General features: G+C 37.0%; 1 protein-coding gene across 1 annotated transcript in view; it reads left to right on the top strand.

Moving 5' to 3' along the window:
* Window positions 1-312: 312 nt before the first annotated feature.
* The window catches only part of LOC133848926 (partitioning defective 3 homolog), a 47,493-nt gene continuing 33,854 nt past the window's right edge, over window positions 313-13,951 (top strand). The window contains exon 1 of the mRNA XM_062284674.1: window positions 313-1,830. Coding sequence (XP_062140658.1) covers window positions 1,711-1,830 — 120 coding nt within the window. The 5' untranslated portion in view covers window positions 313-1,710. The remainder of the gene's footprint in view (window positions 1,831-13,951) is intronic.

Genomic DNA, 13,951 nt, shown 5'->3' with positions numbered 1-13,951 from the left:
AAAAAAAAAACTGAAATACTCTTACATTGCAATTTCCAATTGGTTCAGGCCAACTTTATGCTTATTGAAACATCATATATTTTATTTGTACAATTTCTATGGAAAGCATTAATTCTTCTAATGAGTTTAATTTATATTTATTTCAAAGTTTGTGTAATATGCAATTTATTCATTAATATGTGTTTAATATAACGATATGCATATCGAATTGCCGTGTGCTATCGAAATAGCTCGCCACCTATCGAGCTCTATTAGCCGATATACGTTTGGCGCAACGATACATCGATGGTGCGCGACATCGTTAGTTGTTGTTGGCATTTGACGCGAAGACAGCGTTCGCAGCGCAGCGCGATGTTCAACGCTAAGGAATTTTGTTTTTTTTTTGTGTGCTGTTGTTTTTGAAATAACACGTTAAGACCTAACTAAATGATAATTGTATAGAATCGAGAACGATCAAGTGCAACAAGAATACTACATGCAGTACACAGTAAAGGTGCAAGCATAACAAAAAAAGAAAAACGACGCTTACACATATTTAAAGCGAAGATAACCACGAAACGACGTTGCGAACGACAAAATAAAAAAAAACGTAAAAAATGATCGAACGGAATATGTGTGCCAGCAGTTGGTAAAAGAGAGACAAATTAACATTAAATAAAAGCGAAAAACGCGAATCAAGCGTACGTAAAAATTGCAATTGCAGTTTGCTATTTTCGGGGTGCAGCTTGTGTTTTTGTATTATTGTTGTTGTCTAACGTGTTTTTTGCGTTTACGACGTTTCCGATGATCTTGGCCTGTTGGTTGCCTGTTTTTGTTTTGTATTTCGCTGCGGCGACTGCTTGATGTTATTGTAACTCGTTTTGTATGACGACGATAGCGCGTGTGATTCATACAGTAACAACAACACCAACAATAACAGTTAACAGCAGTGAATGCAGTGTGAAATATGCTAAATAAATAACACACAAAGCAAAGGCAAAAAAACGAGTGCGCGATTGACGAGTGCATCCTGCATTGAGAGCATCGATAAGAAACCCACAAAAAAATAAAAAGAATAAAAATTAAAAAATATACAAATACAAAACAGCGGTGCTCTTCAACACACACACATACAGACGCACGCGCGCACGCACACGCGATAGTTCTGACCGTTCGTTGGTGGTAGGTGAAAAAAGAAAAAATATACAGACACACACACACGTTTTTTTCTCTCTTCGTCGTTTGGGTTGTGTACAGCTGCTGTCAAGTGCGCAGCCGCAGCCAGCAGTAGAAACAGGCGCAGCAGCGACGCCAAAGTCCTTTAAACGTGTGTAGTGCATGCCATCTCGTTCGCACTCCTGCTGCACAGCACTAAGCTAGACGAATAGCCACACACATACCCTCTCAGACATACACACATACAGAGAGAGAGACGTGCATACAAAACGAATGAATGCAGCTGCCTGGAATACGTTGAGGATGAGCAGAAAGCAAGAAGATGATGCCAAAGCCAAAAGCCAACAACAGACAAAAGCAACAAGAACAACAACAAGAACAACGACAACGTGAATTACACGAATATCAACGACATTAAAGAACAGCAGTAACAACAACAAAACAACGAAATAACAAAGAAGTCGAAAGTCAAGTGCATTATTAATATAATTAATTTAAAATTACAAATTCAATTCGAATAGAAAGTGTATTTTGGAAGCGAAAACGAAACCAAGTATGAAGGTTACCGTCTGCTTTGGTGATGTTCGCATTTTGGTGCCCTGCGGCTCCGGTGAACTGCTCGTCAGGGATTTGATCAGCGAGGCCACGCGACGCTACAAAAAGGCAGCCGGCAAGGTAAGCTCACACATCTATACATAACTTACATATACATACATAGGTATCCACCCCTTCCCTTCGCACACACACCTCAGCCTGTGCTGTTCGTGTGAGCGGAAATACTGCACTTGAGCGTCAGTTGTTTGTAATTATAACGCACCAAATTGAACTCCCCCCCAAAAAAGAGCGAGAGAACACACACACACACATACGTAAGTGCGTGTGTACTTGTAGTTGTTATCGCGCTTAGAAAGATGATGGTAAAGCAGAATGGAATGTGAGAGAGGATAGTCTCTAGGTAAAATATTTGAATAATGATAAACGGCGGGCCAATAAAATACGCACCAAAATGAGAGGGGGGAAGACAAGAAAAAAAGAAAGAAAAAAAGAAAAGACTAAGCAAGCAAATGAGTTCAAATAAAAACAGCAAAACTTAAAGTCGTTACGACATTTTTATACACTGCTTATTGGAATTATTTGTCATATTAGAAAAATTGTATTGATTATAAAAATTGTATTTTTATACAAATACGTTTAAATTGAAATGTTAACTAATACTATATTTAATGTATTGCGTTAAAATTTAATGTTTTTTTTTTGGTTACTGCGACCTTTAAATACACTCCTTATTGGCATTCTTACGAATATTAATGGTAATTTATCACAAAGCCAAAGCATCTTTCTTTTATATTTAAGCATTCGTTTCAATTCGAATGCTTAATAAATATTAAGCATTGTTGTTTTTTGATAGTAACGACATTTGAATACGCTACTTATTGGCATTACAGAAGCTGTGCTTTGTTGTCAGAATTCATTTCAAGTCGAAATGTTTAATAAATATTTAATGCATTAAATTGAGTCTCCTTTTTTGTGTGTGGAATATCAGTTACAAGTTTGCTTAGAAAACTCGTATAGCTTTTGTTAAAGGGTCTCTGAAAAGTTGAAGATAGTTATGTAAATGCTCAAGAAATGATAACAACAACAAACAAAATCGAAAAGACAAACTGAAATTCAGACAGCAAAGAGGCAAAGCAGTCACAAGAAAAAAATAAAGGAGAAGGTAAATAAATACCTTTAAAACCAAAGATTGTGGTAGAGGGATGGGGAAGAGTAAAGGAGAGGAGGGGGCCAGCAGCGCATTGTGAACTCATTTGAACCCGAGAAGAGAAGAAATGGGTTGGGTAGGGAAGAGAAGAGACGAGAAGAGAAGAGCAGCTCTAACGTCAGGGGCAACAAATTAAGGGCCCAGCCTTGTGCCCACAAAGAAGACGACAGGTACAACGTTGTAATGCAGCAGTGGAGACGTGGGAGAGAGGGAGAGACGGAGAAGGAGGTGGAGAAGAAGGAGCAAAGAGATGAAGAGCCAAGCAGAAGAAGACGAATATGATATGGGATCTGGGTTTCGATTTGGGCTTGGGTTCGGGTTCGTGTTTGGGTTAAGGGTTCCGGGCAGTTGCATACGGTTCAGCGCCTTGTAATTAATCAAAAGCAACAACAACAACAACGCCAACCAAAACAACAATACTATAAAGAATTCAAAAAAGAAAGAGGGGAAAAGAAATCAAATCAATTTCATTATGATAATCACAATCGAGCTGCCACTGCTGCTGATGATGATGATGACGGCGTTGGCGTTGGCGATGATGAAGAACTTTGAGCTGATTAAGTCATTATAAAGATTTTGGGGTTTGGGGTTTTTGGAATTTCCGGTAGAGAAAGAGTTAGAAACCAAAATGCAGCCATCTAAATAAATCTTCATTTGTGCAACGTGTGAATATTTGGCATCACACTCTCAATTGTTTTCGAATGGAAATGGAAACTGTGTCAGCTGCAAAAATACAAAAAAAAAAAAAACAGAAGAAGATAAGACAACGCTTTCCATTTCGCGATCACGTGTGTCTGGGGCTGGCTGGCCAAGGCAATTCCAACAGACCCAGACCCAGACCCAGACCTAACATATAAAGCTATATCTATAGCTATAGCGATAGCTCGGGCTACAGTTCCGCAGCTAACTTGCTAATTATGCAATTTAATGCTTCAACGGCACACAAATTGCAACATCAACAATAAAACCAAAACAACAACAACAACAACACGAAGCGAGAGAGAAAGAGACTCTAGCTCTGATTTCAAATTCTCGCACATGGAATGATGATAGCCCGCTATAACAGCCCAGCAACAGACCCCCTTATTTTCTTCTTCTTTTTCGTTTTGTGCTTTTGGCATCAACGGATTCGGATTCGGATTCGCTTTCGCAGCTGTCGTGTTTGGCATGGAATTTGGTGCAATCTCTATGATTGAACTGAACTATTCGTAACTGGGCCAATTGTAGAAGCATTGCGCTGAAATTTGGTATGCAGCATCTGCTATATAAATGCTAACATTATATGCTGTATTGGCATAGCCAAACTTGAGCTTAGTTGGGGTTTCAATAGATGAACATTAAGTAAACTAATCAAAATGATTATTTACCCATCTTTTTAATTTGTATCAATGTTTACCTGTCCACTTTATCATTATACATTATAGGAATATATGAAGTTGAAGGGTAAATTGATTTGAAAATTGAAACTTAGTAAACTGAGTGCGCTTAATATTAGAAAATATATAATATCAAAATATATAAAATAATATCATTATACATGGTATCAGTTTAGGAATACATAAGTTTAGTTGAAGTTTAAGGGTACATTAAATTGGAAGTAGAAGTTTAGTAAACTTGGAAAATAATCTGCAAGCTGTTAAGCAATTCTTTATCTATTCAATTAGCATTAATCTCAGGAAATAACAAATTTGATCAGCATTCCACATGAAGAATGCTGGCTGGTTTGGAATCAGAATTTAACAAAGAGTTCGATGCAAGTACTAGAAGCAATAACAAATTGTTTGCATAAATAAATGCAATAATTGTTTAATCAATTATACAGCGAGTCTCCGCTATTCATTTTTCTCTTGGTTGGTGGGCGTTTTTATCGCCTTATCGCTAACGCTGCCAACTGGGCAGCTCTGTTGAATTGGAATTGGAAGAACCCAAGACTGAGCTGGGTAACTAACTGTGGTAACTGGGCGTGCCATTCTTGGCATTTGTTTTGTTTTGTTGTTTGTTTTCATTTTGGCACAACTCGGCACAGCAAAGCATTGAGAACCGCGTCTGGGAATCGCAATCTGGACAACGAGCAAAACCGTCAGCTGAAAAAGATTCATTGAGCATTCCGTGCTTGTGTCTCTGAAGTCTCTGAAAACCTAAAAAACCTGTTTTTCTTTTTTTCATTTTTTTTTGCTTTGCTCAATTTGTAAATTATTCAGTCATAAAAAGAGAACAGCAGAACAGAAGACAACTAAAGAAAAAAATTCATATATCTATATAATTGTATGCAGAGAAGCATTTGTGTGTGTGTGTGTGTGTGTGACGAAGCTGGCGCGAAAAAAATAGCTTATAAAAATATTTTTGCTGTTAAAAATTTGAAAATTTGCTCACGCTAATTGTAGCGCATTTTAAGTGCGCTCTAATTGGCCCCAAACACTTAATAATTAGAATGGAAAACACCTCAACACCTGTGCGATACAACAACAACAACAACAACAACGACAACGCCTCAACACCCAAGAAATTCCATGGCAAATATCAACATTAAACAATAACAAATACTGACATTGACGACAGACACAAACGCCTGCCTTATGCAGTAATCCAATAGATATTTCTCTACATTCATTGTCTCAAGGAATTCTTCCAGAGGCCCTGAACAGAACTTTTTTCAAGCTCATTAGTTTTAAACCAGAAGTATTATTGTTTTTGGTTAAGCTTTTTGTGTGTTGCCAATTCTTGCGAATGAGTTTGCGAATTTCATTAAACAGTCATCGACACTGAATAAAAATACATTTCATTTAAATTATTGTATCTAACTTTTGTTTATATCAAGCTCTCTTCGTAATGTAGTTAAGACAAGAAATTATAACTTATATTTTTGTGATAATATTATTATTATTATTCCAATGGAATGGACTTATTCTATTTAATATTTTCTGAAAATTATTGAGATCTATGTGAAGAAACCTTGTTATTTTTTGGAAGTAGATCAAGTCGATTACATTGCAGGTGTAGCCACAGACAGTATTGAGGATAATTATCGGCCGTCGGGGCTACTATAATGATATAAGCATACATACATATATAGTAGTAGTAGTAGCTACATACGTACATAACATATGTATAACCGGAAATCGAAACTGGTTTCAGTCGAACACCGTTCCGTTCTCAGTCGTCGCAATCTTTTGCTGAGCAAGTGCACAAGCTATGCGAAACATTGAATGAAATATTGAAACATTCATATATACAATTATAAATATAATTCTGCGATTAATTAGGCTTGACAATCGTCACAATCGGCTGGCGTTGTGGAATTGTTATTGCTTAGAAGATTTGCAATAAAACTCAAATTTATACACTCATTTGCTGAATGATTTTTATAGTAAATGCAATAACCAATTAATATTATCTTAATTGCTTGAATCAAATTTGCATTCGCATGAATTCCAATTCCAATTCCAATTTTAATTTACCTTTCACATTGCTTTGCAAGTTTAGAATCGCTAACGCTCAATGAATAAAAGTTGAGTAATTTGCTATTAAATAACAGTCAAGAAATGCTTTCACAGCACTTGAGTGGAAAATTCTAATTGGTCAAGGTGCTAATTCCGCATTTGTTCTTTCTCTAAGCATAATTCCAAGTGAAGGAGGAACCCTTAACAAAGTTTTCTCGTCAAGGCTTTCTTTTTGCTGCTGTTAACCTCAAAATGCCGAAGCGTGTTTGGCTCAGAATGCAAGCCAATTATAGCTGTGGGTCTAATGCCATAATGGTTTTGCCATTTTCAGTTAGCTGAGACCCTGTCCGCCCTCTTTCTGTATTCACAATATTGTAACTAAAATGAGAACACTAGAAATAGTATATGTATAATGTGAACGAAGCTTAAATACCCTCGTCTTTGTAATGAATTTTGCATAGTCAGCTGGCATACACATTTCATATACAGTAGGGTATAAAAATCAATTGCGTTTTAATATTGTTTTTTCTTCTTCTTTCTTTGCGCCCACCTTGACAAAACTCGGACTCGAAAAGCAGCGAAAAAACTCACCGAGGGTTGGCTGAATGTTGTTTAGTCGTTCGTTGTTGTCATGACAACCGGGCCACAACATATGCCTGTAGTAAATATCAATATACATATATGTATATGTATATATAGGTATCATATATAGTATATAGCGTCACAATTGTCATATAATGTCAACAATAGATACTCGTAATCGTATTGGCATTTATCTACCATATAAATACTAGATTGAAACGCGCATTGCATTGTGGGCTGCTTTCGGGTTGATTCATGCGCTTGACCAAATTAGGCGCGAAATTCAATTGAATTATTGTCTCGCAAGTCAAAGACACACTCATTCAGCAGCTCCCGTCTCACTTGAAGTTGCCCGGTTTACTTTTTTATCTGCTCTCTGTTTTTGGGGTCCACTCTGTAATTGAAAACAATTTCCAAACCTCAATTGCCCGCCGCCCACATTCCCACATTCCCCCATTCACAGTCCCAGACTGATTTAATACGCTATCGATCGCCCACACAGTGGACAGAAGCCTGTAATTCAGAGCACAGAAGAGAACTAAACTCAATTGCAGCCCACTGTGCTGCATTTTTGGCATACCGTTAAGCAATTGTCTAATCACTTAACGAAATAAAAAATGGTTCAATACGACATTACAATGCGAGGCAGCTAAATAACTTAACTTGAAGATAACAACGTGTTGTTAAGTTAAGAGAAGTTCTCTGAGTAAAAAGCTATAAAATCTTTACATAGGAAATTGTTGTTAAAAGCTAATTGTTGTGACTGTACTTAGTATGTAAAATACAAAATATATTTCTCATGTATTCGATAAAGAAAACCCACATGAGCTGGAGTTAGTTCAGTTTAGTGGCTGATAAAAGTTTGAAACAAATTCCTAACAAAATAAAATAGTTCAATACGACGTTACAATGCGAGCTAGTTAAATATGTTATTGAAGGTCTCGCTTTAACTTTTAGCTTGAAGATACCAATTGGTTGTCAAGTTAACTGCAGGTTAAATATCTTGTGAAGTTAATTGTAGGCCAACTTGCTTACCTTTCTTAGTAGTATGTTAAAACAATAGTCAAAATTGAAATCAAATTATTGCTAATTACTGTGATGCTTATGAAATACGAAAAATATTTAACATCTAACTGATAAAGTAATGTTAAATGACAGATAATATTTGTAAACAAGGTTTTCTTTACACCTTAACTAGAAGTGACGAACTCGTCGTTAAGTTAACTGTAAGTTTACAAACTGGTGGTTAAGTTAATTTAATTTCTTAGCAATATAATAGATTGCAGTTTTAAATAGGAAATTATATTTAAATGCTTATTATTGTGATGTTTTCATAAAATATGAAAAGTATTTATCATCCAGCTGATAACAAAATAAGCCACCCGCCGCAGTTTAGTGGCTATTATTATTGTGAAACGCAACAGAAAGCACGTTGAGGCAAGTTTTTAGCATATAGATAATTGTCATGTAGCAACTAAAGTCTGATTATATTTTCTAGTTGGCATTGATCGTTTCTGCTGTTTTTTTTTTGCTGGTCAGTTGGCAACAAGACAACAGTTGAAATAGTTTTGACACAACATATGACAGCTTTGGGTTTAATTGCAAGTTGACATTGAGATGAGAAAGTGGGAAATAGTTAAAGTGACTTGTGACAGAAATGTGTTGATTATATAAATAGGTTAATATGAGGCATGAGAAAATATAAATGAAACGCATAAGAGTGCCAGATTTGTTTGTCTTTCACGACTGTTCCAAATAGTGGCCCATAAGTCCAATGCCGCAAAACGTGTGTCTGCTGTTGGCCCCAATAAAATTTAGTTCTAAAGTGCTCCCCCTTCCGTGGTTAATCTATTTGCCACACGACTGCACGAAGTTTTGTGCGTTGTGGTGGTTGAATGCATGTGCGGGTGCATGTGTAGGTGGTGCTGTGGCGGGTGCAACAGTCAGCAGGCAGCAGTCAGTATCTTCTGCAATTACAAACAATACTTTTATTGCCGCACTAATTGAGTATCTATTTTAGTCACGCACACGTGTGTGTTTCTGTGTCTTTTTGTTTGCTGAGCTACCTTTCCGACTTTCTTGTTCTCCGTTCTGTTTGTTTCTCTGCTCAAAAACACACACACACACCCAACTAAATGCAGTGCAGGATTTGCCCAAAAAGAAAAAAAACGAACTGACTTCGAGTGCCTGACACATTAATTAAATGAACTTCCTGCCGAACTGCGCCCTGCGCTCTCCACTCGCCCTTTGCGTGTCGAACTGCAGCTCAAATAACGAACCAACAACAACAACAAAAGCAGCTACTGCACTGCGTTACCCTGGCGATATATCATTAAAATATAACAGTGGCTGGAACAACAACAAAACTGAGGCCTAATGACAATCAAAACGCAACGGAAGCGCCACGCTAGTTCATGCCACAAAAACTCATCCCAAGTTGACTCCTCCCCCTTACCCTTCCCCCCCTCTGCTGCGATGACGCACCCATTGTTGTTGGCACAACAAAAGCGTAAACAAAAAGCAACTGCATCAATATTCATTATTCTCATCATTCTAATTAATTTGTTCACTTTTCCTTGTTATTTTTACCATTTCGGTTTTGTTCGTGTTGCCTGTCGGCCAGAGTTCAAGGTAAAACTAACTTACCCCCGCTCTCTGCTCTCTACTCTCTACTCCCCAACCCATCTCCCCCTCTCTTGTCTAGCTATATTTCTGCTTCTTCTAGCTCTTATGTTGCTTCTTCTGCGTCATTGTGTTGCCTGCCACGCATCGTTGGGTTTTTGGACCTCAACGGTGGCTTCCAGACTACAGATGATATGCTCCATTGAGGTGCATTGGGTCAAGTGCATGATTAAGTGAATGTCAATTGCTGGGTGAAGGTGAAGTTCAAATCATAATCTTGCAAGTGTGCTCCTCCCTCTCCCCTGAAAAGAAAACCAAGAGTTGGACTTGTCTACTTCAAGGGGGAAATAAGTAGAATAAAGAGATCATAAAAGTGTATGAAGTTAAGAGCAAGTTAAGATTCGGAATATTTATAGAACACAAATGTGGTAAGAACTTATAGCTGAAAGTTGGTTGATAAAATAATTTATATACATATATAGTTGTATATTTGAATATCGATTTACATTTAAACGAATCCTTAGTTGAGAATAGTAATTGACATTTCTCATACGTAAAACTTTTCTTTTACTTAACTCAACTTTTTAGAAAAAAAACTTTTGTACATTCGATTTATTTCTTTGTTGTCATAAAAACTGAGCGAATCTTGGAATGAAGAGATGATTGTATATATATAAAGTTAAAAGAAAGTAAAGTACTGACTACTTTAAGATAACAAAGCGTTCATCAGAAGAGTTGTGGGTAATAGACGAAATAATAGAAATAAAACTATATTTCTGATTATCTCAACTTAATGAAAAAAACAAGTCTTTATTCTATTGATTTCGTTTAACATTTCTTCGTTTCTCTCCCAATGAATCATTCCTCGGTTTATTAGCATTTCTTATCAATGGAGCGCAAATCTGGTTTAATTACTTTGGCTGTTCAAGTCATCTCCTGTGCTTTACTCACGTCTCAAGTGATTCATTGGTTGATAGATTTCTTTACCAAGAATTACGCAAACGTAAACCTTTGATGTGTGTATTTTTAAATGAATTGTACTAATTAATATGTTTCCGTTGGCAGGCCGAAGTCTGAATTAATTATGCCAGGCAAAGAATGTGAGCAAACTCAGATATTGTATTAATTATTGTGGTGAAATATTCTTGGCCATAAAAGCAAAACTACAAGTTTTGCATATCACAAAATGTCGTTACATTTTTTTGTTGTCATTTTTTGCTTTTTGTTTTTTGTTTTTATTGCTAAAACGTGCGCGACGTTGCGAGTGAATTGCTCCAGCTTCGATATTGTGAGTTTTGCAATTGGGTTTTGGATTTCGTTAACAAAATGCAATGCAAAAATTGTGGAATGCATTCCATTGGCTTTGGGGGGAAATGTTTGGCTCGGTTCGTTCGTTTGCTTGGTTGCTTGGTTGAAGCTGCTGTTGCAGACGCAAAGTCGTCGCCAGCAACCACAACAACAACAACAACAATAACAAAGCACAGTGGTTAATGTGTTTATGACGTTGACGTTGATCGTGATGATGGGCTGACTGCCTGGTGACGGTTGCCGGTTGCCAGTTTGTTGGCTATTGTTGCTGTTGCTTTTGCTGTGGCGGTTGCTGTTGCTGTTGCTGTTGACTACGGTATGTTGACCCAGCCAACCCTTTCGCCATCCACATTCCCAGCTCGGAGTTCAGCTCTCTATGCATGCATGTGTCGTCATATCTGGCGAATGCGATCAGGCGGTGCGGCAGCCTGGCTTAATAGCGCGTACCGTATAAATATATACATACTATATATGAACACACATACATACATACATATATTGCTATAGCCAAAGGTAAAGTGCCACACTCGTAGCGTGCCAATTTCGCGCTTACTCATGCCACACACAAACACACACACACACAGACAGATGTACACAGAAATATGCTTTGTCCGAAACGTGTACGTGTCTGAGCCAAAAACAGCAACTGCACTCGGTCTTTTTTCTGTTTTTTTTTTTTTTTTTCGTTGACCAGCGAGAGAGATGCACGCTCATTGCACGCTTCACTCCAGTGCGTCCCCCTCGACAGCGTAGAGAAAGAGAAAGAGGAAGTGAATACTGACCTGTCGAACTGTCGCCAATCTGCAATCTGACTAGCTACAAATAAATAATAAAATATATGTTCTGACTCATGTGCGGGCTGAAGAACTGACATGAGTTGTCCGGATATAACCAACAAGTCGGGCACACTCGACTGTGGGATACCCGCTATGCATTTTAAATAATAGCAAAACAGTGTGGTATTATTCTTAAAATATACCAAAATAATAAACCACAAAAATATACCAATGGTTATATATTGTATAACGATATGATTTCATATTCAATGTGTAATTCATATACCACATAAATATTAATATATTATATCGGTATAGTACTACATTTAAAATATATGAAAGCAACAGAGACCCGATTTCAGATGGTGTTAAATAACTTTTAGAATTTTCATCTGATCGCAACGCACAAAATACACCAAATTAAGATAACGAAAAAATGCTAAAATATACCGAAGAATATATAACGTATATTGATATAGTACTACATACAAAATATACCAAAACAGCTAAGACCCGAACGCAGTAAACGTTAAAATAATTGTATATTACCCACATAATATATATTTATACTTTATTGGAGCTGGAGATGCCTCCCTCTGCAAAACCCTTCTAACATTTGGGTAGCGGGTATAATACTGAAACCATTCAAATAGATAATTATGAGATGGTTTCCAATGAAACAAAAGAGCTCAAAGCGTTCCGACACAATTGCGCATCAAAACAATGCTTGATTCGTGGGAAGCATCCACAAAAAAAACAACAAAAAAAGGAATTATCTGTCAAGGAAGTTTCAACCCAAAGCGCAACAATTAAAATTAATAATTACAAGAAGGTTTCGATTGCACAAAAAACAGTTTAACATTTTAGTTCAGCAGCCATAAACACAGTAAAAATGCATTGCACATAGGCAATAAATGTCAAAGTTTAAACTAATACAAGTTTTTGGTTTTTATTTCCACATTCCGGAAATGACCTAAATGAAATGCAAGCAAACAAAAAAGTGTATCAAAATTTACGAAATGCGCGCTGTTTGATTTAATGGCTCTTTCTCCACACACACGCACACACAAACACACATAAAAATATAAATATTTATTAACAACAATGTTGTGTATTTGTGTATTTACATTATGTTGTCACACAGCATCCAGAATTTGTTATTCCGGAGGTACGTTGACTCACTTCAGCTTCACATAATAATAAGCAATTTATCTGGTGCGACGGCGACGGCGACGGCGACTTCGGCGATCGTGTAGAGGTATAGAGGTATTTATCCAGGTGTTTCCTCTAAAACGTGAAATTTAATGCATGAATCATACGTTAAAGCCAAAGCCGACAACGATGGCTCAGCATCTAGAGAGTGGGAGTGGAGACAGAGAGAGAGAGAGAGAGAAAGAGAGCGCGATCATGAGTTGAAGAGAGAATGAGAGATAGGAGTCGAAGGAGAGCGAGAGCGAGAGCAATCGCCAGTGTTGCCAAACGACTCGCGGCCAAAGAATGTTGAAGGCCACAAAAGGTCGTAAAATGTTCGGATTGTGCTTCGCTTGTTGTTGTTGTTGTTGTTGCTGCTATCTTCATGCAGCAAACGGCGGCAACAACTTCGACTCCGACTTCGACTTCGACATCGACTGCGACTTTTAACAGCGACTGCGACTTTAAGTTTAAGTTTATCTTCCACTGCGACTTCGACTTCGACTTCGACTTTGGCATCGTCTTACATTAACTTAATATGCTTTTTATTATAATTTTTCATTTTGTACACTCACGAATTACGAACGCAATCAAACCGGGCAGCGGCGATTCCTTAAAGAGGTAGCTCCACATATAAATTCTTGATCCACACAACCGATTTCACTCGACTTGAATTCGTTATGTGGCAGTTAGTATAATTTTATATCATGTTTTTTATACCCTGTTGTCAAGAGCGTGAAGATGATTTTCTTAAAATAAACACATACATAATTGTGGATGCAGACAGCAGTGAGTTCACTGTTGTTCGCTCTTTTTTTAATACCCTGTACTCATATAATGTGTTGACAAAGCAAACGGCTATAAAGATTTGTAAAGACTTGTCTTTCATATGGTTCAGTCTGTGTTTGTTTTAAATGGTGTTATTTTCGGGATTTTAAAAGTGGAACAATAAGTTTACAATATAGAGCTGTGTTAAGTGGTTTTTATACTTTGTATTTATTCATTTTTTTATATTTTGAAATAATACTTATTCTATATAAGTATTTCTCTTTTGATATTCTGAATTAATGTTTGAACATTTGTAAAGCAAATGCACAGTAAAGTAAGGTTTTCAC

This window comes from Drosophila sulfurigaster, chromosome X (assembly GCF_023558435.1).
Source record: "Drosophila sulfurigaster albostrigata strain 15112-1811.04 chromosome X, ASM2355843v2, whole genome shotgun sequence".
Lineage (NCBI taxonomy): Eukaryota > Metazoa > Arthropoda > Insecta > Diptera > Drosophilidae > Drosophila > Drosophila sulfurigaster.
This window is presented reverse-complemented; position numbering and strand designations above follow the sequence as displayed.